This window comes from Aythya fuligula, chromosome 8 (assembly GCF_009819795.1).
Source record: "Aythya fuligula isolate bAytFul2 chromosome 8, bAytFul2.pri, whole genome shotgun sequence".
NCBI lineage: Eukaryota > Metazoa > Chordata > Aves > Anseriformes > Anatidae > Aythya > Aythya fuligula.
In genome coordinates, this window is record NC_045566.1 from 6277531 (window position 1) to 6304357 (window position 26827).

General features: G+C 40.7%; 1 protein-coding gene across 1 annotated transcript in view; it reads left to right on the forward strand.

Moving 5' to 3' along the window:
* Nucleotides 1-655: 655 nt before the first annotated feature.
* The window catches only part of CC2D1B (coiled-coil and C2 domain containing 1B), a 30485-nt gene continuing 4313 nt past the window's right edge, over nt 656-26827 (forward strand). The window contains exons 1-22 of the mRNA XM_032192554.1: nt 656-677; nt 923-1027; nt 3918-4059; nt 7508-7620; nt 7859-7978; nt 9065-9202; nt 11166-11439; nt 11898-12022; nt 12184-12259; nt 13404-13514; nt 13810-13940; nt 14560-14632; nt 16769-16881; nt 17694-17886; nt 20198-20370; nt 21035-21160; nt 21663-21721; nt 21974-22090; nt 22374-22447; nt 23130-23188; nt 24256-24307; nt 25201-25300. Of these exons, the coding sequence (XP_032048445.1) occupies nt 962-1027; nt 3918-4059; nt 7508-7620; nt 7859-7978; nt 9065-9202; nt 11166-11439; nt 11898-12022; nt 12184-12259; nt 13404-13514; nt 13810-13940; nt 14560-14632; nt 16769-16881; nt 17694-17886; nt 20198-20370; nt 21035-21160; nt 21663-21721; nt 21974-22090; nt 22374-22447; nt 23130-23188; nt 24256-24307; nt 25201-25300 (2435 nt within the window). The 5' untranslated portion in view covers nt 656-677; nt 923-961. The remainder of the gene's footprint in view (nt 678-922; nt 1028-3917; nt 4060-7507; nt 7621-7858; nt 7979-9064; nt 9203-11165; nt 11440-11897; nt 12023-12183; nt 12260-13403; nt 13515-13809; nt 13941-14559; nt 14633-16768; nt 16882-17693; nt 17887-20197; nt 20371-21034; nt 21161-21662; nt 21722-21973; nt 22091-22373; nt 22448-23129; nt 23189-24255; nt 24308-25200; nt 25301-26827) is intronic.

Sequence of the window (26827 nt, forward strand, 5' to 3'; positions counted from 1 at the left end):
TGGTATTGAGGATTGCTTTAAGGAAGTAACCTCAGGTAATTCATGGCTGTTTAAAAGCTGCCTCCATAATCGAGCTGTTTACCAAACCCTGGGTATCTGTTGAAGAGGGGTAGTTTGAAAACTCCTGTGGAACAGACTCCAAATGTTTGATCTCAGTAAAGAAGAAAATAGAACTGACTTAGACTGCACCTAGTAGAAAGCTTCTTAGAGAACTCCCTTCTCTAATGTTACTTTAAAGAAGCAGGGTATAATGCTTCAGATGGCTGGGCACCTGAGATGGGCATCCATTTATTTAGGGGACTGGAACCCTTGCCACAGCAGCTTCAGGAACCATTGAACATGGATGTGCCTGGCCGGAGAAGCAAAACCAAGGGGCTCCTTTATGGCAATGCATATCCTAAATGTTACAGCTCCTTATTAACGCGTTTATTAGCCCAGCCTGGTTCCTCCCCGTTCTGCTATGTGCTGGGGCTGGCCGGGGCAGGGTGTACGGGATCTCCCCTCGCCAGGGATACCCCAAGGATCCCGGGGTCGAGGCTTTGGGGTTTTGTCCCCTTCCTCCTGCCCTGGGGCCAAGCCCGGCAGCCCCGCCCCCGGAGCCCCGGCGCAGGCGCTGTGCTGCGGCGGAGCCGCGGCCGGGTGGTGCGGGCCGGGCCGCGCTGCAGCGCCGGGCGGAGGTGAGCGGGGCCCGGCGGGGCTGTGCCGGCACGGGCCGGGCCCTCGGCGGCGGCCGTTTCACGGGGCTCGGCCTCCGGCGGGCTGAGCGGCCGGGGAGGGCCGGGCGGGAGCGATGGGGAAGGCGGCGCCGCTGTGCCCGCGGCCGGGGGGCGTTGTGGGGTGCCCCCGGTGCTTGGGGGCCGTGCCCGGCCCACGCCGCCAGCCGGGTGCTGAGATACTGACGCTGGGCTCCTTGTGCTCTCAGTCCCTTAGAAACGCGGCCCTCTGAGACTCGGGAGCCAGCATGCTTGGCAGGAGGCACAAGAAAAGCCCCCAGGCGAAGGGGCAGGGCGCTGCAGTTGCAAAGCAGGTAAGGAAGGCGAAGGGGCAGGGAGGTGTGGTGGTACGGCACAGAGGGGGCCGTCTGCTCTTCGGGGAGCTCCTACCGCGCCTGTCCTGATGGGATGTCCCGTGCACTGATACTGTAGGGCTACGAAAACTTCCGAATTGTGTATTGATTGTTTTTCGGCTTTCTGCTTTAGCGCGTTCTTAAAGTAATGATCTGACATGCAGTAGCAGAGGCCTTGGAAGGAAGCCACGATGCTGTAACACTGTAATCTTTGCATGAGACCGCATGACTCATGCTTACAGTAGTTTCCTACTTCACCTACATTGAGATTTAATAGCAAATTCAATAACTATATTGAGATTTTTCTTACACATCTAAGAACATAGAAATAAGAAGACTAGAATATCTAGTAACAAATCCAGGGGCGTGTATGGGGTAACAATAAATCAACAATTATTTCTTATTTCCCTCTGTGTAGTCATTCATGTACCAGATAAGCTTATCTGGCTATGTCCCCGTCATGTAGCTGTAACGTAATCTCAGGGAGCTTAGATGTGTCAATATGTTGTTTTTTCATTCTCTTCACCTTTGGATGTGGTTTTGGAAGTCTGGAGAAGGGAGGCATGATTTAGGTAATAGTTAGGAGGTGTAGGAAGTCAGGAAGCGGTGTCAGAAATGGAAATCTGACCAAGGCAAAATTCTAGATACAGGAATGGGAGAAAAAGTGAGCTCAGTTAAACGTATAGAATAAGTTTGAACCATAGCGGAAGTTCAGAAATCTTCGAAGGTGGAAAAGGGGTAAGTCTGATGAGAAGAAATAGCTGATAGAAAAATAGGGAAATATGAGAAGAGATTGGAATGGGATAATAGCCTGGAAAAAATAGGTAAGATATTCCTTGTTGGTGACTTCCCAGGAACCAGGTTTCCTATACAAGAGGCAGAATGTTTATGTTAGAGGTCCATAACGTCAGCATTGCTTTGATACAAAAACTTGTAGTTATCAGTTGGAATAGTAATATATAAGAAAATGTAAAAGGTAAAAACATCTTTCACCCTCCCTAAAAAAAAAAAGGGGAAAAAAAAAAAAGGATCTAATATTTTGCTAATTTCTAACGCTCTATGGTTAGTTATTTATCCCTTCTTATTTATAGCTTGGAGGGTCATTTTCTTGAATATGCTAATAGTTTGTTTACTTGCAAATGAATTTTTTTTTTTGAGCTGCATGTTAATACTAAACAAATGCTTCATATAACAGAAAAAAGAAATGAAACCAAAACTTTGCAGTTCACGCGCTAACTTAATTGGAAATGTGCCTTGCTGAACAGATTGAGAAAGTCAGAGCTAGAAATGCTGGATTCTGTTCTTTTCTTCATGACTACACTCGCTACGCTTGCAGCGTAGTAACACAGGTCACAGCAGCTCCTGGTTCATTTTGATAAAAGATACATGTGTGTGTTCTATAGAAGGTGAATCTTTAGATCGCCGTTAATAAATGTTCCCTAATTAAATCTTGTCTAGCCCTTCTTTCCATTCTGCACAAAGCTACGAATGGAAATGTTCATCTTTCTTTTACAGAAGATGAACAAAGAAGGCAGGGGGTGGCCAACTGATTTGCTCTGTGCCTTACAGAATGTCAAGGGCAGGATCATGGCTAGGCAACAAGTAGCTGCTGGTTTTGAACGTTCTTCCTGATTCTTGGAGGCAGTATTTCTCAGCTGTGTTTCAGCTTCTCATTTGGGATTATACAAGGCTTCAAAGAGAGCAACAAAATATTTCAGGGCAGTAGCCACCAGCACCACAGTTCTGACAGTTGTCATTACTGATTCACGCTAATTGATAAACTGACAGCCAGCTTCAACTTCTGGCAGCACTTCAGGTCTTCTAAGGCAGGAGGAGGCTGTTAACCCTTGCAATAACAACTGTTTTTTTATTCCTCTGCTTCCTCTGAAAGGAGCTGAACTGCTGCCTGCTTCGCCATGTGAAGACCAATAAGCCAAAAGAGGCTTGTGCTTTGAAAAAAACTGAGGAAATGTGTTCCACCTACCTCACAGGATGAATGGAATTCAGTTAATTCGTGTTTATACATATATAATGCTTAGTGTATTTTGCATAAAGAACACTTAGTCCTGGATTGGTTGGTTTCTTCATCAGTGATACAAAATTCATTTCAAAATGGCATCTAGAAGAATGTCTTTCAGATTGCGACCTCAGAGGTTTCTTGGATATTTATATCCTTCGGCATATTTTGCCAAAATTGAGAGAACCACCACTACTCTGTTCTGAATACTGTTAATAATAATCTTCCCTGAGGTGCTGTCACTTAGCTGTAGTGATCTCCTCCTGCATAGTGTAGGCATTGCTGGGTTGGCCAGGTTTCTGTCTGCGTGCGCTTTCCTTGTGTTTATGATTTACGTACAGAGGTAATGAGAAATAAAGAACAGTTCAGTATATGTAAATACAGCTTCTTGCAAGAGATAAGGGAGAAGTCTCTGTGGTGCACACGTCAGACCTGTATTATGTGAACCATGATTAAATATTTTTTAGCTTAGCTGTTACCGGAACTGCCCTTAGCTTCCTTGATGATATCTGCTTAATGAGGCTCAGTATAACAGACACTGTTTTATTTTACCTTGTGTCAAACTATTAGATAGGCTTTATTTTTAGAAATCATTGGTTATGTATCATTCTAGAGGGAGTATTTGTTGCTCATGAAGATTTACATACCTCAGCTGAGTTACATATGACTTGTACGCATTGCTCTGGTAATAGAAATGGTGTGATAGTGGGCTCTAAAAAAAAAAAAAAAAGCAGCATCCAGAATGCATGGAAATGTTTAATCTATGCAGTGTGATGCTTTTGAGCGTCATCTCTGTTCTCACTGCTGTATTTTTTTTCTTTCCCTTGTCTCCAGCTGGGGCTGTTTGTAGATTTTAATCCTGAAGAGATGCTACTGGGCGCAGAGGATGGTGAGGATGATGGCGACCTAGAAGCAGAGCTTGCAGCTATCACAGGAGCAAGGGTGAAAGAAGGGAAAGCAAAACCAAAAGTGAAAAGTAAGTTAAAGTTTCAGAATTTCACTTATTAATGAGCTGAATAATATATTAAAGATACTTATTTACAAATCACAAATTTATCTAAAAAGTTTTTTCGTCACTGATAGAAGCAGTTTCCTTTACTTTGAAAGGCTGAAGTTGTTACTGCAATAAGGGTGTTCTTGTGAACATAGGAAAAAGATAGACATGGCTAGCCAATTTAATAATGACGAAGTAAATATGTGCTTCGTAATTTAGCATGTGAAGTCATAAGTGGTAGAAGGTGTAAGATCAATTCAAAATGGAAATGATGTTCCTAGTGGAAGGTGGGTTGTTTGCTTGTTCTTCTGGTTTTGTTTAGAGTTATGTTACATTCTTCAGTTACTTGGATTTTGTAACCAAAACAGAACTTGCTTTTAAGAGAGACATTCTGGAAATGATGGAGTTACCTGGACAACTCTGTAGCTTGCATTATGTGTGAGAGTAGAGTGTCTGTTGGAATTAATCATTATCATTCTTAATATTGTAAGAATCTGTTAATTTTGTCTGATAGCATTTGCTTAGAGCTGTTCAGTGTTTTACAGGATTACTGTGAGCTACTGTAAGTCAAGATTGCTTCAGAGTTTGGGCAGTTTAGTAGTGAGCAAGCTCTACCTCTGAAGTAGTACACATATTTACAGAGCTGCCTGGTGGACTGGTTCAGGAAGCTCATCTGTAAAAACAAACTTCTGTTGTGTTGGGTTTTCAGCTGAAACAGTTCCTTGATCTGGTTTAGGGCCTGGCTGTGTGAATGCTGCAGTGGTTACAAGGAGGAGGGGTGGCAGTGATGGGAAAAGGAGAATGGGGCCTGCCCTTGCTGCAGGTGCTAGAAAGAAGTGTTAGTGCAACTACAGCCTTATTTTCAGCTCTGTAGTCATTTATCTGCAATACTTGAAGGGACTTTCAGATGAAGAAAAAGGGGAGTAAGGAAATTAAAAATTATTTAGGAAAAGTGACTGATTAAGCACTGTAATTGACGAGAGAGAGAAAGTGGGTATTTGATTCTAAAACTAAATTGTAAATCATTTCCATCATCTAGATTTCAAGATTGTAGTAAATAAGACTACTAAGCACAATTATACTAATAAGCACAGTAGCAGAACATCTGTCTTTGAACATAGGTTACTTGTGGTTAAGACCCACACTGTGGTGTTTTGGTGACGAATCTGGGCGTCAGGAACTTCTGAATTGTTGTCAACATCTCTAGTGCTGAATTCCTTTGGCCCTGATCATATCAGACTGTTTTTTTTGGTCACTTTTTTCATAAGAGGGAAATGGAACTTCAGATAGAGGAAAAATTAATGCTAACTCTGTTTTCTAAAGGTGTGTGTTATGGTTCATAAACTCATCTACAACTACTCTGTTTTCCTGGTAGAACTAGGAGTATATAGACCAGAAGTTTGTGGAAGATGAACAACTGGGCAGCAGGCACTGGGTTGGGATCACAAGACCTGGTACAGTGTACTGATGGGGGCATGATGCTTGGGGGCAGGATGCAGTACAGCACCTGGAAAGGAGGAGGGTCTAGCAGGGCCAGGAGAAAAACAGACCCTCTCTGGAGGAGGATAGAGAAAAGGGACACAGTGCAGTAAGTACTAGTGCTCAGTTCTTGGCTGAGCACGAGGTGCAGTAACTGGCTCCTAGATTTATATTCTAGAGCCATGATGAGGGAAAAAAGTGATCTCTCTGTAGCTTGAGGACACAGGCTACAGAAGCTGTACTGTTACAACATCTCAATCTCTGCTATCTGTAAGTGATAAATGCCAGTTGGTGAGCTGCTCAGGTATTTGAAAAGGTAGCCTCAGCTTGCTGTACCTCCTTAGTGCTCCAAGGGGGCTTGGTTGGCTTTTTTTTTGCCTCTAGTGGGGCTTCAGGTACAAGATACTCTGACCCTTCAGGTACAGCCAGTTCCTTTGGATATGGCCTACAGCCTGGTTGCAGAGTTTTGCTAGGGGTCGTATATATGAGCTGCATGTTTGATAGAGGCACTGTAGCATTGATACAGTAACTTTGATCGTTTGATAAGAAGCAACTTTATTTGGGTTAGTTTTCAGCTGATTCAGCAAATGCGGGGGAGGGATGGGATCTGTTTTAGATCTGCTTAAATCAGCTGTAAAGCTCTGCCCTGAAGATCTAGATTTTATTCAGTGTTTGCTGAGACTAGTGAAGTCAGGGTCATGTCTCCACAGAGAGCTATCAGAGGCATTTATGTGGACAGTAGGGATTTGTGTGGAAAGAACTCCACCTTTTGAAAAGGAATGGAAGAAGTGAATAGTTACAGCTAGGCACAGCATGAAGCGGAGATGAGAACTCAGCAAGGAGGAGTTCAGTGCCCTCTTTCAGGGCAAAGACAGAAGCTTGAAGAGAAATAGCAGCATAAAGGAACTAATAAAGATTTGGAGAAAGGGAAACCTCAGGGAATGAGATAGCAATGAATAAAATGAGGAAATGTAGTTAGAGAGGCAGAAAGAGCAGTGCTTTTCCTGATTTGTGTAGCAGATCTCTGTACCAGTAGTCTGTTTCTGCACTGGGGCTAAAGAGGGGAATTTCCCGCTAAGGATGAGTTTGATGCCTTGAGTTGGAGTATATGAGTTCTATATGCCAAGTATTATTTTGAAGCAGGGTTTGATGTTTGAAGTATCTATCATCAGCTTAAAACTAGTTTGGGTGTTTATTTGTACTGTGGACAAAGGCTGCTTCAGTAATTCCCTTTCATAGATAGAAACTTATAATCAGATTAATTTATGGAAGTATTATATTTATTCTTTTGTGGACATTGTTTTTTATCTTAACTGAGAAATACGGCTTTGACATAACATCTAAGAATAGCCAGTATTATTTTCCAACTTTTCACTGGAAAACTGAAGTCTTCCATAATGACCAAGTTTCTGTTCTTAGTTATTTCTGTAAATAATCATAGAGGTATTTATCTGTATCTTAAATCTGCCTAGGAACTTGACTAGCAGATCAGACTAATTTTTCCCGGATCCAGTTGTTTCATCCAGGCCTACTCGTCTGTCTTCTTCGGTCTTAAACATCCTTACTGTGCAAACCTGCCATGGTATCTTTCTCTTCTGTGACTATTTTCTGAGCACTGTTGTGTTCTACCATACATGCTAGTCTGTTGTGGTACTCATAACTTTTCAGTTCAGGCTCTTTGTATTAATAAACAGATGTTATTTCCCCCAGATACGTAATCTCTGGGTTAGGTTATTAGATGCAGTCATTTTCCTGCTGTCACTCTCAGAAACATTAGCATTGCTTTTTTTGTGTTCATTCCCCAGTCTTTGTCTATCCATGAGTATATCCTCCCTTACATCTGAGTCTTGTCACAGAGATGGGAAGCAAGAGATGTCAGTGCTCTCCTTCAGCCAGTAGTGACTCCTTTAGAATTTGTACCTGATGATTGCATAGCTGTTTCTTTTTGCAGCTCCTCTGCCCATGGATCATATTGAAAAGTTGGCTGCAGACTGTATGAAGGATCTGAATGAAGATGAGGAGGAAACAGAGGATGAAGACTTGGAGAAAGATACAGACCTGTTGGTACGTGTAACTTTGTTAGCGAGAAGTTTTAGTGTCTTTATTATTGATTTTGTTTTGTGGTTACCAATGGAAGCAGTTTCCCTAAAATAAAGAAAAAAATGTCTGGGATATCAGGTGATAAGACTCTCTGTTTGTATTCAACGTTCAACCAAAGGTTTTGGAACTTGAGAGTTGATTTTATTTTATATTTTGAGGAAAAAGAAAATTTTGAGGAACTGTTGCGTCTTTTTTACATTAGGCAGAACTGCAAGAAGTTCTGGGGGAGGAGGGCGAGACAGAAAGCTGTGGGGATGAAACAACAGCAATGGAACAGTCCCCAGTTGAATCAGAAAATGAGGAACCTGGACTGCAACCACAGGTAGGAAAGAGCTTTATGTTTCTGACAGTCTTGCTGAATCACTGTTAGGATGCAGATTATTACAAGGGTAACAAGCAAAGATGCACAGAGATCTTGTCCTCAAAGAAACTAACAACTATGCTGCTACTGTCTTCTCTGTGGAAACTAGTGCTGTACTGGTGTAGCTGAATGATTATTTTTTGGTTTGTTCTGAGGATGAATTTTAATGTAAGCATTGAATTGAGGAGGTAAACAGGAGGTAAATCAAGCAAGTGCCTCATTTTATATATGAGCATGCAGACGTCTAGAGTTCGTATCTTCTTTCTCTTTGTATTAAGCAATTTGCTGAAATCATGAGACTTGTTACACCTCAACATCTTTGACATCTTTGTGGATTTTTTTCGTGGTAGCATTAGCTTTCTCAGTTTAATTTGTCAGTTCTCATGCAGTCAAATCCTTTATTCAGTTACTGCCCTGTTTGTGTTGTGTGCTGCAGATTCCAGTGCTCCTGTGCACTGCGCCCATTAATAAGTGCGTCTGTCAGAGTTTCTATAGAGATAATGGCAATAATTACATCAGTAGCCATCCAAAATGTCTCTGTAGCTGTGGAGTGTTTGTAAGTAGCTACTCATAACTTTTGCTGCTGTTGTCACTTAACTGATTGCTAGCTGTAGGAGGAGGAAAAAGAACTCCTAGAGTAAAATCAGGTAGGAGAACCCCTGAAGGGAGTGAACTAGCATGTTTAGAAAATGAGAAAAGAAAAAGTCAAGATTTGTGCCAAAATACTTCTTCACACCCTCTGTTATGTGGTGTTTGAGAGACTTCACTGTTCTCCCTCACCTACTCTCTAACCACATGTCTCCTATTACCCTGTTTTCTAAATGTCTCCACCCACTCTTCTCTATTACGCCTTTGAGAGAAAGCCCAGAGGTGGATCCAGGGACCGTTAGCGTAGTACAAGTACTCCTCTGTTTCAGAGAGGCTGTTTCGTCCTTCATTAACGCGAGAGCGTGTAGAAGAGGAATGTTTGTTTTTCAGTGCTTTGCAAAAACTCATATCGTTTGATTAAATAAGTTTTCTTCATTTGTTTTATTATTTTTTTCTGAGACCACCTCGCTTCCTGCTGTTACCAGTGAGATGCAACAGACAATAGAGAAGAGAATTGCTAACTATAGGACGGCAATTTCAAACGCAAAGGAGTCGGGTGAGAGTGTCAAACTACGCCGATACGAAAGAGGCCTTAAGGTAAGTTGGATTCATAAGTTATGTGAACGAGAGGGAGGCAAAATGCGTTCTCTGAGGTGTAGCTCAGTCTTTCCAGATGTGTGAAATTGCTCAGATGGGAAAGAAATTCTAATTTGCTGCCTTAAGCTACTTTAAAAATATTTCCTGCTACTTACTACTGGTCTAGTGTGTAAGTACACAGATAAAGTGTAACTTCAGATGTCTTCTATGCATCAGCTCTGTTGAATGTGGCAAGTGGTAGCTGGAGGCAGGGGATATGGTAAATGCTGATGTTAAACCTGCCCATCTAGATCAGAATTTCCCCTGTGATGACTGTTCAGTGTTACCTCAAAGCGAAGTTTCAGGGCTTTCCTAGCACAAACACTTGCCAGTTCATTGCTGATGCTTCAGGTACTAACCTGCTCAGCTGTGTGAGATAAAGACAGGATACCTTTCCCTGGGTGTGTCGGCTGCGTTTGGAATTGAATCCAACACGCTTTTTCACAAGGACGATTACAAACTGGTGAGGAGCAGTTTCTTCAGCTTTGCATCTTTTCAGCCAGGTGGCGTGCTTGTAGTTAGTTTGTAGTGCCCGTTGGTTACTGCTGTGCAGGGTGCCTCTATTTCCCTGTTTGTTTTCATCTGATCTTCTGCGTCACCTCAGATGGCAGCAGCCTCTGTCTGGTTAAGCAAAACTATAATCCAGCACTGTCCACTGCAGGAAGATTGTAATGTATGACTAGCTACCAAGGGGCTTAGTATGCAAAGGGAACAACTGAGTGTGTCTACTTGCCTACCAGCTCTGAAAGGAATGTGCACAAAACCACCTGACCTTTCAGAGGGGTAGCCAAACCAACTTCCTTCACCAAATACAGAAACCTAATGCTCTGTTTGCCACTTCTTTGCTTTTTTTTTTTTTTTTTTTCAAGCTGGGGAGTTTCCACGTACTTTAGTGGTGTAGCTAAGGTTAGTAGGCTAGATCTTACTTCACAGCTTTCAGTTCTTTAATGAGCTAGATGACACACTAGTTATTTCATGTACTTGGTTCTTGGAACTGTGAACTTCAATCTCAGAGCGTCTTAATTCCATTTCCAGTCAATTTGTCATCCCACACGTGGTAAACAGAGAGCTGCGTGTGGGTTGCTGGACTGGTCTGAACCCCAGTCTCACATGCAATCAGTCCAAAGTGTATTTATCACTATTGCTTAATAGATTAAACAAAGCCATGGCTAACTGAAAATAGCAGTGATTCTGGCACCGATGAGATTTTGTTGGTGGTTTTCCGTGTTTCCATTTCAGTTTCAGTGGAAAGTGAAGGAAGTAAAAACTTCTGCTTTGGCATAAAGAACATGGTGCTCTTTTGTCTGACTGTTAGTTTTAAAAATAATTCTAAAAACACTGTGAACACTGTGCAGGTAATACTCATTGTGGAAGAAGGATTTTAAAGAAAAGGAGCACCAGTTAACCCAAGTTAACAGATGGTGAGAGATTCTTGTCATAGGTCACCAGCTGAAGTCCCGTGTCCTTTGCTCAGATTTAATGGCTTTTCTCATCCCCATGAAAGAAGTATGCGAACTCCTCCTTTCCCTAAAGCCATGTTTGCAGTGACATTTCAGTGTAGTTTATTTTATTTTGTTTTACAGACCAAATGCATATGCAGTTGGTATAAATGGCTTCCTTGGTGACTGTGACAAATCTAACTGTATGCACATCAGCCATCTGATAATTCTAGGTGCTGAGGTACTTCCAGTTACCTAGTTTGTGTAGCAAGTCCTTTGCATTGTTTGCTCTGATAATTGGGCTCCTTTCACAAGTGCTAAAGTTGCCCTTACAGAAAAATAGGGAATGCTAAAGGGCAACAGTTTCTAGTGATGGGTTTAATAGATCCTACCATGAATGGGGGAATTAATGTCGTTTGATGATTTTATGCTAGCAATAGGTTTGATGAAAATGCCAATTAACTTTGCTGTTTCATCTCTGCCAGACACTGGAAACCATGCTGGCTGCAGTGAAGAGAGGCAAAAAAATCAATGAGGAAGAAATTCCACCTCCTGTTGCAACAGGAAAGAGCTCTTCTCACATATCTCAAGCCACAGGAGCAGAGCAGGAGATTTCAGGAGATTCAGTCAGTGTCCCACCAGAGAGTAGAGCTGAGTCTGCTGCAGATGATGAGCAGAAGACTTCTCGTGAGGCAGAGCAGCATCTGGAATTGGAGTCTCTACAGGGTCGTGCTGTTTCTAGTCCTACCACGGAAACAGGTACCATGATCTGAGAGGATAGGCAGCTGCAACATGAATGTTCATGCTACATCTTTCTCTGTTTTAAATTGCGTTGCAAGGCACTGCTTATGTTGGCACTTCCCTGCTGAATATTTCAGGTACGGCTGTCCATGGGATGCTGAATTTCTGGTAGTGCTATCACATACTGTTATAAAACTCTGGTATACAGTGTACCAGTATGTTTCACTTAACATTTACTGTGCCTCAGTTTCTCATTCAGTATTGTGACATGTAGGATTCCAAGCTTTAAAGAGTTTTTGAACCCCTAAGAGATGATTTTTTTTTTCTTTTTTCTTTTTTTTTTTCTTCTTCTTTTCATGTGATTTTTTTTTCATGACATATAATTGAAAGCAATGCAGGAGTGAATAGATGAACATAGCAAGAGAAACACATCTTGCGTATTCTGTGTAAGTCTCAGTACTATTTCCTTCTCACAGATCTCCAGAACAGCAAGACACGGGCAATATTACTGATGAGGCAGAAGGAGTATAAAATAGCAGCTCTGAAAGCCAAACAGCAAGGGAACCTGGAGAAGGCAAAGGAATACATGAAGACAGGCAAGGTATGCACATGTGAAATCCTGTGTGAATCCTGTTCTAAATGTAACTGTGCTGTACTCACACACCATACTTACGTATTCATTGAATGTCAAATGTTCATTGCGACAGCTAGCAAGTCGTGGACATACTAGAATACCCCTTCTGTTTTGTTTTTCTGCATTAGAAATTTGATGTGGTCTTAGAAGCTTTGGACAGTGGGCAGCCAGTAGACCTCCAGAATATGCCTCCATCTCCTCAGGGTAAGGCTCATTTTACAGAATGTTTTTTTAGAAGTCTCTCTGTGCTGTAATGTAAAATGATTCATAATTGATAGCAAAACAATGAGAATTGAAGATTACTTAGGTCTGAGACTTACTGAACATTCAAATTCTAATCAAGACCATCCAAGCAAAGTGATGTATCATTTTTTGTATTAAAGTTACTCTCTTTGAATCACAGAGTTCAAGTAAGTAACAATGTCTAATTTTCCCATTTTTGTAATTTTAGATAAAAGCAGCCAATCTTTGAAGAGGCAGGGAAATGGGGTTATGACAAATGCTCAAAGTTTGCTGTAGTATTTAATGACTTTATGTGTTTCAGCTGAGGTTCATAAGGTTCTAGGTTAAAAAAACTAACAGATACACTCATTCCGGATACAGATGATTTCAGTGCATTAGTATAAATATTAAGGGAAGGTAACAATATTGAAGATATCCTTGTAAGAGACTTATTAAAATGGAGCTAATATTATTAGCAACAACGGTTGCAAGTCAGTGTTTTAGGCAGTTTACTGTGAGTGGTAATTATTTTATTTCAATATTTTTATTTATTTATTATTTATTTTATTAATTAAATATATTAATATTTATTAGGAGTTTTACGACTTCTCAAGTTCTAAACTGATCACCAAGTGGCATTAGAGAGAAACTTCACCCATGGCATATTCTGACATTAAAAAGTGGAAGATCTTTGTAGTGGATAAAATAACTGCTATTGCACAGTGCTGGAAACTTGTTTTTCTGAATAGACAGTATTACTTGCTTCCCTTTTTGGCACATTGTTTGTTACTAGGATATTTTCGTCAATTTAGCAATCTGTTTCACACTTTCCATCTGCCAAGATAGCAAGTTATGTTTTGGGAAAGAATTCTTAGAATACCTGAACTTGTTTTACTTTTTTTCTTTATAAGCAGCACCAAGCAAAATTAAATTAGTATTTGAGATTTTTCTACTGTAAAGCATTTGCTCTGAAACTTTAGACTCATCTTGCCACCCAAATATTGTTTTGAATCCAAAAAGCTTTCTGGAAGAGGATGTGATCAAATTGATGGTTTTCTTACTAACATGGGTTGTCTTGCTGTTTATAGAACATGCTGTGAATCTTATTGCTTTCCTTGCTTTGCAGATCTTGAAAGCTTAGGAAATGTACAAGGTACATCCAAGCAAAAGGTACCAGCTCCAGTGGGAAGTTCCCAAGGTCTTACATCACCTGAACCTCGGAACCAAGAAGCTTCAGGTAGGACTTGATTTTTTGTAGGAAAACATCAAAACAGCAGGGGGGGAAGGCATTTTCAGGTCTGCTCTTGCCAGTCAACTACAGCAGGATTGAGAGTACCTGGCTATGTTCCTGAATATTGTTTGCTGATGATCACATCTGTACTTTTTGTTCTGGACCAGTAATGCAAACAAAAATTAGTAAGACTTTGCAATTAAGTTTTTGTCTCTGCAGAAGGTAAGGAAAGGTCTGAAAAAGGCAGCTTGTGTTTTGAAGTCTGAATCATGTAGCTTTTCATTGTCTGTCTTATTTCAAGCTTCTCTGCAGCAACCAAAAACAGTGCTGGAAGCATTGCAGCAAAGGCTTGAGAAGTACAAGTCAGCAGCAGCACAAGCTAAAGCAAGTGGGGATGATCGGAAAGCCAGAATGCACGAGAGGATAGCCAAGGTATATAAAATGACATTGTAGAAAGCTGCTTGCATCCAGCAAAGCCATTTGAATTAATTATCTTGCTGAAGACTTTTTCTGGGATAAAATAATTTTTGTGTTGTCCTTTTGTTTGGCAAGAATTCCACTGGGGAAACTGAAACTTATAGAGGAAGGAGAAACAAAATACAGGTGTTCGGCTCTGCTGATATAAAACCAATTCAGAGGCGAGGCACATACTGTAAATGGTAAATAATGAGGAAAAGCTCTTTGGACACTTATGCCAGAAGAATTTTAAAAACCTGTTGTCTATTTCTGAGCTGCAGAAATTTCAGAGCTGAGTTCCTATCCAAAAATTCTGCTCCATAATGTGTTGATGAAGTAACTTAAAGATCTAAAATGTTAGGAAAGTTTAGGTTTCAAAGCAGTATTTTTACTTTACCATTTTCACTATGTCAGAAACACGTGTAAATAATCACTGAAGAAGCATTGGCTTCAGAATTAGAGGGCAGTGGTATGCACATACGACTTGATACCAAAATACTGAGCATTCTGCAATATTTATGCTGGTTAAATATGATGATTGACACAGTTAAAATTAAACTCCACTTTATGTCTTACTGAGTGGCTTTTATTACAGCAATACCAAGATGCTATAAGAGCCCATAAAGCGGGGAGAAAAGTGAATTTTTCCGAGCTACCTGTTCCTCCTGGTAAGTGTGAACATAGAATGTCCTGATCCCAACTTCTGTATGTCTGCTGGACTCTGGAGGAGGTGTGCAGAATACAGCCTCCTCGTCCTGTGGAACAGCTCCTCATTTTTCTCAGTGAGTGGGCTGGCCTTACTGTTTGATAAACAGTTTTAAAACGTATTCTTCAATGCCACCAAAATGCTCCTAAACTTTCACTCTGGTGAATGTTCCTGGATGCTTGTTTGAGAGTGTCAGAACTGAAAGCAATCCTGTTCAGAGAATTAAACAACTTAATCATGGGCAGGTGTTGAAAAAGGCACCTGTCCTCTGTCCCAGCCCTTCTAAAGGAAAAAAGTAGACTTCGGATGTGTTGTCTCTTTAGTTAACTGGATGGAGATTTTTGAAACTGGAAAAAAATTACCTGATGTTTTCAATTCTGTTTCTTCCCAGCAGCAGCCTCAGAACTATGTTTAATTAAATAGCTCCTTTCAACACCTGACAAGTCAGATCAATACTGCAGTTCTCAAGGCTAGTAAAAGTAGTATCCAGAGATTAAACAAATCATGCCTGTGGTCACACTGAGACAGTGAGAGAAGCAGAAACCAAACCTGCTCCATGAGACACTCTGCCTCCTGTTTATCTTCTTCACAATGTATACTGCTGTGTCTGTAAAGATTTGGGCAAGGTCATCCAGGAATATTTCACCTCTGGCTTGCGTGATACTATTTCCTCCCCTTTGAAGCATCATTCCTTTTGCATTGTGCCTAATGAGTTGTGATAAGATGCACAAAGCACTGCAAAGTGGTGCCTAGATTTTCTAAGTTAAAAAAAAATCCTCGAGCTTGTGGCTTTTTTTGTCACTGTCAAATGTAACAACAGGAAACACTGTAGTAGGAGTAAAGTAGTACTAAAGTGGACAGTGCTAGCTCTGTCAGGTCATGTACCGGTTTGAACAGTCCTGCTTTGAAGCTGTCCCTGGAAAGCAGTTCAGCAACCCTTGCTCTAGAACGTGATCTCTTTTGTAGTGAATAGCAGGTCCTGTGAGAGTGCGGTACTCCATGTTTAGCATTCTGGAAATATGCATAACTCCGTAATTTCCTTACTCAGCTGTATGTTTTCCAGCCGGCATTTAAAGGCCATATGATTTACATTGAAGATGACAGTAAGGCAGTCACTGAAACCACAATGAGATTATAATGGACTGACTGCATTTCATTGCATCTGGATGATGATAAGTAGCAGCTTTGACCTTCGTGGAGCCAGAAATGCTACCTACTAATGGATCAAGTGTCACATGGGGGCATCAGTATAAGATTCTGCGTGCCTGTGTACCTGAAGCTTGTTCTGTCCCCTTAGCAGCCATCTCCAGGCTCAGAAGCAGTTTAGTCGTTATTTCTTGTCATTTCTAATGAGACAGGCAACAGGAATCCTTGCTACATATTAACAAGATAAATCTTTTTAATTTAGAAAGCCAGTAGTGTCTCTGTATCTCGTTGTTTAAAGCTGACGCTGAACTGGTAGCATGGAAATCAGAGTTTATCTTCCATCATCCAGCCTTCCTCCCATCTGTAAAAGGATGCCTTACTTTGCAACCTCTCCATTGCAGTAGATTTTCAGCATATACTTCAAGGACTAGTGTTACAGTTCATTTTTTGGGCTTCAGTGATGCGTTATTTCTTACTGTATGGGACAGCACTGATTTTTCTCATGGGTCATGTGCCATCTAAGGTGACACTGTAGTGAGAGAGAAAAAGAGACAGCAACTTCTTGTACAATCTGCTGTCCTTCTATGTAAAGGAGGGAGTAAATTCTTTGCTGGGTCTGGAGGTACCTCTTACCAAATTCTTGGGGTTGTAAGGTTCCTTGGCTGCATATCAGTTGCTGAACTTAGAAAACCATGCTCTGTTGTCATCATTTTAGCATCATCCCTTTAAGCCTGGATATCAGGGTGAGGTCTGATCGTAAGCCCACCAGTCAGACTGTTTAGCAAGGGTTTGTGGCCTTGGCCTCAGTCTAGTTATACTGCCTTCTGCAATACATGTGACAGTGTTACCTGGATAGAAATAACCTTACAGAAAAAGGGGAAAAAACAAACAAACATGGAAGACATACAGTGTCTTACGTAACCCTTTACTTCTATATTCTTTTCCTCCTCAGGATTTCCCCCTCTTCCTGGTGTCGCAGCATCTGATGGCGGCAGCACAATAGCTGCTGTTCTGGAAAATGCCGGTCAGCTGGCAAGCATGGAAGAAAATGATGAAGAAGAGGAGGTTAGTCTTTCTTTAGCACATTTAATAGTTTAAATGTTGTCTCTTCTGGTTATGGAGACGAGTCCATTGGATTTCCAGTCAGGCAAATCCAGACAGTCTGAGATGAAATATATTTCCCAGAATTCTGAAGAGTACAGGATCTCAGATTCTGAGAGAGGAGTACTTTATCTGCATTACAGTGTAGAAGAGAGAGATGAGATGGTTATTACAATAAGTACTTACAGACAGAATCCAGGGATCCGGAGTTTGGTTTGTTTCTTTTTCATATCTATCTTATGTGTGGGTCTTACTTTAAAATAAATACCTCAGATCCTGGCCATCTCTTTATGTTGCTCTAAAGTACTTAAATATGTGCTTTAAATCCTGCATCCCAGTAACTCCTATGTTTGTGCTTCCCCAGGATGTTCAACACTTACTGCTTCTTTTTACACAGCATTAGCTTTTAGTCTTTGGTTTGATTTCTTTCTCTAGCTGGATTTGGTAGCTGAACTGTGCTTTCAACCAGAGTAGTTTTTAATGGAGACAATTCCTGGATGATGTTTTTTCTGCATGCATCTGTTCTTTTTGAAATCACTACCTTGTCAAACATTGCTTTTGTCCCTTCTGTAGCAGAGGTTAGGTGCTGGCATAGATCAGCTACCTACTGGCATAGCCCTGCTTAGAAACCCCAGAAGTTGAAATTAGCAGTCTGGAATGTTACGCTACCCTCAAAAGTGATACCAAAAGTCTGATACACTGATAACCATGCTTGAGATACTGTCTTCCTGATTAGATTCTATGGATTTAATATGAAATTACTTCTGTTATGCTAGAATGAACCTCTGACACAGGCCCCAGTTGCCAAAAAGCCTGCTCAGCTGCCTGGAAAGCCGACTCAAGTTGTTAAGCCAATTACAGTGCCATCTGCTGTAGCTGAGGAGGAAAGCTCTCCTGAGCATGTGAAACAAGCTACATCGCCCTCCACCCTGGACAAGGCAGAGTCAGTGGATCATCTCCCTCCAGCTGGTAAGGTGAAGGGCTCATCATTCCCAGTGATGCCTGTGCACGAGTCCTTTGCACGAGTTTTGTTTAATTCTTTGGTAAAGACTTCTTTTCATTATATTTTGGCTGAGAGCTTGTGAGTGTGTGATATAGATTTCCTCTGACAGGAGCCTCAATATATTTGCTTGCTGAATGGCAGACCCAAACCATCCATGCGGTTTTATTTCACAGAGGCAGCACGTGTAATTATAAGGTTGATTGGGTTTTTAATTGATTTTGATGTAACAAGCGTATTGATTCATAATATTCAACTCTGTTCATAGTTGAACTGCGCTCTCATTAGAGTGAACGGCTTGCTAGTGTGAATTATTCATTGATCTAATGCAGCTTCATACATGAAACAGTAGCTGCTGTCCAGTGTTTCATCCAACGATATCAAACTGCTGTATAGGCAGTAATTCATCGATCTCTAGCCCTTCTATCACTAAGGTCACTAAGCAGTTTTCTGTACAAGATTAATTGTATAGATAGTAAGGGATGGCCACTGCCTCACTGGGTAGTTTGGGCATGCAGCAGCAGCATCCGGGCTCTCACTGGTTCTGTTGTCATGCCATGATTGTAATCCTGTCCTTCCGTCCTGCCCTGGGCAGTTCCCTCAGGACAAAGCAGAACTGCCTGGTTGGCTGATGCAAGTTCTTGTGCAGAGCGAAAAGGCATTTCACAGTGCCACCTGACATCTTCTCTCTAGAAAATTCCATGACTCATTTTATGAAGAACACTAAAACGTAGAAGTTGTCTATTTTGGCTTTGAAAATATATGAATCCTCATGAAATTAGGTTTGTGCAACATCAGATGGCATTTCTCTTAAATTAATTGACCTGGACTTGGTGAAGGAAGTGCTAACACCTGTCTGTGGTGTTACCTGGTAATTAATTACTCAATAATCTCTCCTGGGCATTTCAAGTACCTTAAAATAAGACCAATAGGTGTAACAAAAACTTAGATTCCTACTGACTTCATCTTCACAACAACGTGCCAGTACTTTGCTATCATAAAGCTATCTTTCACTAGTCAAACTCCGTTCTGTGATCCAAACATAACCTTCTTCCCTCCCCCAAAAGTAAGAAGTACAGCATACATCTGACCATAAACTGTGAATTTTTTTCCCTTTTTTCTTTTTTTTTTTTTTTTTGTCAATGTGTCTGAGGCATTACGAGGTGTGGGAGTGGAGTAAAACATTTACACTTAGACCTATGCCAGGAATGTCAAGGAGCCAAGATCAGTAGGATTAATGGCTTTGTTCAGTCCATTCTTCACAGATTTTCTTTGAAAATACCTGTGTTCTGCATCTCGGCCTCACAGAGCACACTGTGTTCTGGCTGTTTTGTCTCAGTGAAAACTGGGCTAGCTACCTCGTCTAATTGGTTGTGGCTGATTGGGCAAGTTGCTCACAACAGCAGGGCAGCAGGCTCTTTTGCAAGGACAGGACAGGATAGGATAGTCATCTGACAGCAGTAAGCAGTATGAGTGTCATTGGTGCATTTATTTGCTGAGACAGGCACCTCTTGCAAGTGCTGTTTAGCTCGTGTTATCACTAAGCTTGCGTAGTAGAGTGCACTGGTGAATACAACACAAGTATCTTTGGAAGTGGCTGTAATCAGCTCTTTCCAAAGTGAGGTACACAAAGAGGCAGAATGCACTGACCTGTTACATGGTAAAGCAATGTTTTCTGACTTGTGGGATTGTTCTTATTGCTTTGGGAAGGAAAGAAAAGACCCAAGAATGAATAAGAAACAAAAAGATAACAAGGAGTTATAAATAAGCAGAGGTGGATATGTCTGAATGGCCTGCACACATTGGCTTATCTGTTTTCTATGACAGATCAATTGAGAGGATAGAAATGAGTATAGAAGAACCCTGTTTTCAGAGTTCATGTGCTCATGCAGGGTTCATGTGCTATTCACTGTCCTTTACAAATTTAAATGTCAAGCTGAAAGTTTGAATTGAGCTTTTGCTATTTACCAGTCAGCAGTACTGTAGTCTGTGTCTTCTGCCTACAAATACGGGGCTGTAAGTTCTGTTTTGGCACTTATATATAAGTATCTTTGTGAAGTGCCATGAGATTAATTTATTTTTTTAATGTAGGATGCCATGATATAAGGAAGTGTGTTGTTTATTGGCCAGTGTCAATTTCAATGAAGTGCAGTAAGGAAATGTCCTTAGCTTATGTCTGTACTTTTACTGACCTTTCTCTGGCTAAAAAATGAACATGATAAACCTGTTTCAGGGCCATGACAGTGTCAGATGAGTGAGTTATACAATTTTTTTTTCCAGCTAGGCAACAGCTGCAATTTCTGGAGAACAGAAAGAAGCAGTACATGAAGGCAGCCGTCAAAGCAAAGAAGGAAAATAACCTTGAACAGGCTAAAATGTATCTCAGAACAGCTAAGAGCTTTGACCCAAAGATTGAGGAAGCAAAACGTGGCAAACCTGTTGATATTTCCAAGGTTAGTAGGACTGCTAGTATTCTGCTTTGTATCATTTTCTTGGACATCTAAGTGCATACTTCAAACACTGAATGATTTAATAATGTTTCTTGACACAAACTTAAAATCAGTTAAAACTGCTTAAATAGCAAATGTGGATACTAAGCCCTGAAATTCCCGTATATCTTGGTCTTGTTTGCTTTTCTACTCCTCACATATGCCAGGTTCTGAGAAAATTCAGTTTCCACGAACCATTTGCTCCTTGATGTACAGTGGCACACCTAAACCATGCAGCTTGGAAGTATTTCCTGGGTTTAGGGTGTGAGTACACCTCCTGGTTATGAACTAACTCCATTTTGGGATGAGGATCGGATGTATGTGATCCAGTGATGCCCTAGTTCTTATTGGTTTATGGGTAGGTGTGGAAACCACACTGCACTGTAATAGCTCTCATGACCTGAATAATCAGGGAGCTAGGCCTGTGAGACATTTTGCAGAGTCTTACGACTTAAGTAATTGTCAGACAGTGGTATAAGTAGTGGTTGGTTTGGAATTACCTTGAGAATAAAAACGGCTTGTCTCCCTTCACTGACTTTTCCATACATTCTGACTGCTTTTCCGCTACTTCATTATTTCTTACAAGCCCCTTACAAGGGCTCTGAAATGTGGTGTTCTTGTGTTGCAGCTGCCATCACCCCCCACAGATGATGAGGGTGATTTTATCTTCATACACCATGAAGATCTCAAAGTGTCCCAGAAAGCAGAGGAAGTATACGCACAGCTCATAAAATTGCTGAAGGACCAACATGAGGTAACCAGTTTATCCATTTTAGAAATGCCTTTTTAAAACAAACAAACAAACAAACAAAATTTCCATGGGTTTTATTAATATTCTTTTAAGATATTTCTGATTATGTGTCCTAGAGCAAACAATTTTTAGAGTTGTATTCTCCACTAGTTGAAGTTAGAGGGTATGCTTGGAGGTTTGGGACTGTCAAATTATCACTGTTAGATGTGGGTGATCAGGTTTGAGAATAGTACCTGAATGAGTAAGACTAGCCCTTGGGTGAAACTCATCTCTAGAAATTAAGTGATTTAAAAAGTAGTAGGATAGCGCAGCTCAAATAAATTCTGTGCTTGGCTTTAGACTTAAAGTACTGGGGGATGGATGGTTTTGGGTGATTTGGGAAGACTCTGGATTTTGGCTTTTCTTAAATTAGGTGGTCATCAGCTTCAAAACTTGCTGCCAATGATGAATTTGTGAGTAAAGATCATTATTAATTGCATCTGTATTTGTGTGTTTCTCTCGACAGAGATGTTTGCAGTATTCCAAGCAGTTCATGCACCTGGGAAATGTAGCTGAAACAACTCGGTAAGACCTGCTGCCTGCTGTTAGGCTTCCCAAAATGTGAGCATTTCATACTTGGGTCCCCTGATGCCCCTAAAGATGACAGGGGTACAGGTTGCTACAGTTCTCCTTGTGAAAGGCTTGGTAGCTGTGAGGCCTACAGCTCCAAGATGCTCTCAGAGCTCCCCTGTGAGGCTTACCCTGTGCCCTGTATCAGGCAGAATGCTCTGTTTGATGTTGCATTGTGTGTGTAACTTTTCTATTGCTTTTACTTAGGTTTGAGAAACTGGCACAAGGTTGTAAAAAGGACTTAGACATCCTACAGCTTGCACAAGCACAAGGAATGGATCCTCCAAGCCATCACTTTGAGGAGAGAACCTTTAAAATGATAAGGTACGCTCTGCTGCTTTAGCCACTTTTCCTTCCTCTGCCTATCTCACTCAATCTTGGTGTCTTTGGGCTCTGTTCTTGGCATTTTCCACTATTCCTTAGACGTGTTTTTTCATCTTTGTTCGTACTCTTTCCTTGCTCTTCTGTAACTTATGAAGATCATCTGCATAGGAATATGCTATTGAAAAAGTCCTGACGAATACCAATGGCATCCTGGTCTGGCAGCGGATCAGGTGGTGTTGGGATGCTGGGGTGAATACACTTCTTTGTCTTTATTTTTTCACAGGATATTTTCTGAGCTCAACAGCACAGAAATGCACCTTCTTATTGTCAGGGGGATAAACCTCCCAGCTCCACCAGGTATGAAAGCACAAAGTAGTGTGGTCTTTTTCTCTGAGTATGTAGGGGAAAGTAGTGAGGAACATGATCTTCTACCTTGAAGACCACTCAAGGATCAGACCTTTGTAGCCAGTACTCATTGAAACAAAATAGCTAGGTTTCAGGCTCAAACAACACAAAACAAGCACCACCCTTAAGCAGTGTTAAAAACACAAACTAAACCAACAGAAGAATAAAGAGAATCTGTTCCTACTGCACAGAGGGAAGAACTTTAAATCTGTCAAAGGTTCACTTACAGCTGGGTCATAGTTTAAATTTCATGTGCATATTGTATTTTGTTCTGACTACCTTCTGTAATGCTGCACCATCCTTCTATGTTCTGACCCCTCAGCAGACAGGAGTTGCTCTTGTCAACATCACTGCTGCTAGTTCCTTCTTTTGAGGGGCTTGTAAACAATTTGTGCTAGATTAGATTGTCTAAGGACTAACAAAAGCATTAAGAAAGTGAGTGTTTTCTTTTGGATGCCAGCTTTCTATGGATTTCAGTTTGATGGATGGTTTTTATTTCAGTTGCTGTTAAGTAACAGGCCACAAGTTGGGTAGAAAATCAGTTAGGCACTTCTGAAAATCCTGCTCAAAATTACAGATGCAGTGAAAATATTTGTATTAGCTGTTCAGACTGACTTATTCTTCTCTCGTTCAGGTGTGGCACCAAAAGATTTAGATGCATTCGTGAAGTTTGAATTTCATTACCCAAGCACGGTGAGTGTGTGTCCTGACTTCTGTTCCTCAGTCTGTGACCCTTGCCGTTGTATTAGCTTGTGAGGGCTTCTAGGAGGGAGTGCAGGCTTTCTTCTGGAAAGGGAGAAAACACTTCTAGACATACTGCTTCAACATATTTTAAAAAAACAACCTTTTTTTTTTTTCTTAACTTTTTTTCTTTAATACTTAGCTCTGTGACAGTCCAAAGTCTAGTTTCTTACCTACTAATAAATTTAGCAGCAATTCCACTAAGATAGATTCAGTTACCTGTGGGAAATTGGTCGTGGCCAGATCATGTTTGTGTTTGAGTTACACAGGACTTCAATGGATGAGCACGCCCCATTAGGATGGCTGAAAACAGCATTGGTCTGTGGGAGCAATTTTCTGGGGAATGAGTAATAATCAACAAAATTGATTTTAATCTGTTTTGTTATTAAAAAAAAAAAAGAAAAAAGAAAAAAAAAGCCAGATTTCTACTGCTTAGCTAAGAAGCAAATACATGACCTTTCCCTTCATAGCTCAAGTCAGTTTTACAAAGTAGCTGCAATAATTAGGTCACATTGTCCTTGTGCAGTCTCCAGAGATTTAGTTTGTACTCTGCTTTAGGTTAAAAGTTAATTTATTTTGGTGACAGATTGATTGTCAGGCAAAATAATAGTAGGACAATTCCCTGGATGATTTGTGATGAATTCCTTATTTTTCCAACTAATGCAGAAGCAACAGAATTACTGTGTCGCAGAATGTGCATAGTTTGTCGTGTGACTTAGCAGCAGTCAGGAGCTTCATGATGATTGGATTGAATTGAATGTGACCATGCAGCTTATCTGGGGCACTTGTATTTAATGTTTTGTCGTCTTCTTTATCTAGTAGTATTTTTGCAACCACAATGAAATGCAAATATTTTAGTCTTCAGTGTACCATGAATCCTTTTTATCATTTAGATAATGCCCTTCTGAACCTCAAATTTCTTGTATAGGTATAAAAAAGAGCTGGTAATAAATTAGTTACTACTCTTTATATTGAAACAGTATCTGATGTTTTTATGTAACCTGTGTCTCTTTTAATAGGAGCAACCTCAAAAGAGCAAAACACCTGTAATTAACAATAACAATTGTCCAGGTTAGTACTTCTTCTGGGACAAAGGAAAAAACAACATGCATTAGAAATTACTGGAGAGGACCAGGCAGTCTTACGCTACGAATCAGGCAGGAGGGCCTCCCACCACCTTTTTTTCATGTTTGTTATCAATGGGCATGTTAGAAGGTGAAGTCCAGCAGTGACAGCACTGCTTCACCCTCATCCCAAAATTGGTGGTAGCTATTGTGTCATGAATTAGTGAAATGACCAAGTTACCACTCATGTTCCAGCTGTTGCTGTCAACCCTGCTGGGGGATGGTCCAGACATTTTCCTTATTACATAAGTTAAATTATTAATTCCAAACTCTCCAGGGATCAGATCCTTTTCAGTCAGATTCTGCTGATTTGTTGGTGTTTCCAAATCTGTCAAAGCATCACTGTAGAAATAGGGTGGTTGTTTTTGTTACAATGGTGTGTCTTGAGACTGAAATACTTTCGTTGTACCTTTTGAAAGACATCCCTTTGTACTTAGAAAATACCAGTATTAGACTTACCATGCACAATCATCTTGCACTTTGAGTTTGGTTTATCACTATATTATTTTTTCTGTTCTTGCAGCAAGTGCCATCTAGTATCAAAACTTTGAAATCAATATACAAATTGCTAGTTTTGAGTTTATCTCAAAACTAACACGATGTTGTAAGACCTTCTGATAAAAGGGCACCTGTTGCATAGTTCATACTATGCTCAGTAATGAAACTGATGCTAAAACGGCATTAGTTGTGTTGTTAGAACACCCATTCCCAGTCACCCCAACCTAATTTCTTAAATGAGCCAAACAGATAAACAGAGATATGGGTATGTACACATAATAGAACACTGAGCTTAATTTGATTTTCACAGCTTTCTTTCATTTGTCTGCATTTTGACTGTAGAATACAACCAGTTGTTCAAGCTGAACATCAACCGAAATCACCGAGGTTTCCGACGAGCAATTCGCTCCAAAGGAATTAAATTTGAAGTATTTCATAAAGGGTAAGTTCACAGTTTGCTCCTCCTCATTGCTTCTTTTGTAAGGATTGGAAAGGGTGTTGTAGCTGAAATTTATGAAGCAAAAGCATATGATTTATCTTTAACTTGGCAATAAAAAGCTGTCTCGTTCTCGTGTCTGAGAACTCCTTTTCAAAATACACCTGATCTCTGTATCTTCCCCTAGGGGGGAAAAAGCAAAAGTTAAGTAACTTGGCTCATAAGTAGAAGATCAGTTGAGGATTAGTGCATTAAGAGAAATTGATGAGAAGAAGGTAATGATTCAGCATCAAGTTGTTTGATTCTTGTCCAATTTGTTTTTAATTATCTGAACTAGAAGATGTAAGTGCTGTATGGAATAACTTCGTAGAATAATGAAGTTCAGGTGACAGCAAAATATTAACAGCGGTAAAGCAGATGACAGAGATGGCAGAACTAGTTTTATTTTCAGAGGATCTTAAAGTATCTGCTGACTGCTGCTAGCAAACTGTTAGACTATATTGAGAGAGAGAGAGAGACTGCTCTCATCTCAGAGATCAACAGGATGAGATAAATATTAGCAATTGGTAACACCAAAGGGAATCATCCTATGTCTAGGCTCATTACTGATTTGTTCAAAATCTGGATGACCTCTACTCACTAATCCCACTGTTAGCTGTGATCCATGACTTAGATGAGATGTTAGATAACCTGTTCCTGTCTTGGCAGCTCTTTGTGCTGTTCTTTGCTGTTGGGATATGCAGAAATGATCCATAGTTTCTCTGAGATGGTTTTAAAGTCTCTTAATTTGTGAGGAAAAGCCCCACTGTTTTTATTACAGATCTTCTTTTGTATCTCCATTGAAACTGTAGCTAACTCTTCCTCTGTCAGTCCAGACTGCTCCTCTGCTCTGTTGTTCACGATTTCACTGTTGGAGATCCTGCCTGTTTTGCACAGATCTGTTATGTTTTAAACAAATGTAAACACTTTTTTTCCCCTTATTTTCTGCATACCATTGCACACATGGGGCATATCTTAGGCTCTTACCATCTGGAACTGTGCACGTTCTTAGGTTCTGAGCTCGGGCTTGAGTTCACCCATTGGGAAATATTCTCCAGTGATTCATGAAACTGTGTGCCAGCTCCAGATTGGCCTTTGAAGCCTTTCTGAAGATAAGCACAAAAATCTATGTGAGATTTCTCTTCTGGCTCTGAGGTTTTTTGTTCTTAGAACAGGAATCTAACAAGTTAATATACGTTTAGGAATATAGAACAAACATACACAAAAAAAGGGAGTGGGAGGTGGCAGTTCCCCATGGCATATAGCAACAGGGAAAGAAAAGAAGAGATGCACTGTGACCACCTCCCCTTCCCATCTTCTCAGGACAGAAGGGGGCTGCCACTCCCCCTATAAACTGTGTTTATGCACAACAGCTTACAGAAGCTTACAGGGCATGCTTCCTGCTGTGGTATGTGACACCCAAGATACCAAACAGGCCCACCTGCCACCCCTTCACAGCAGTATTCCTGCTGTCTGCGTTTGCTTCTTGCCGTT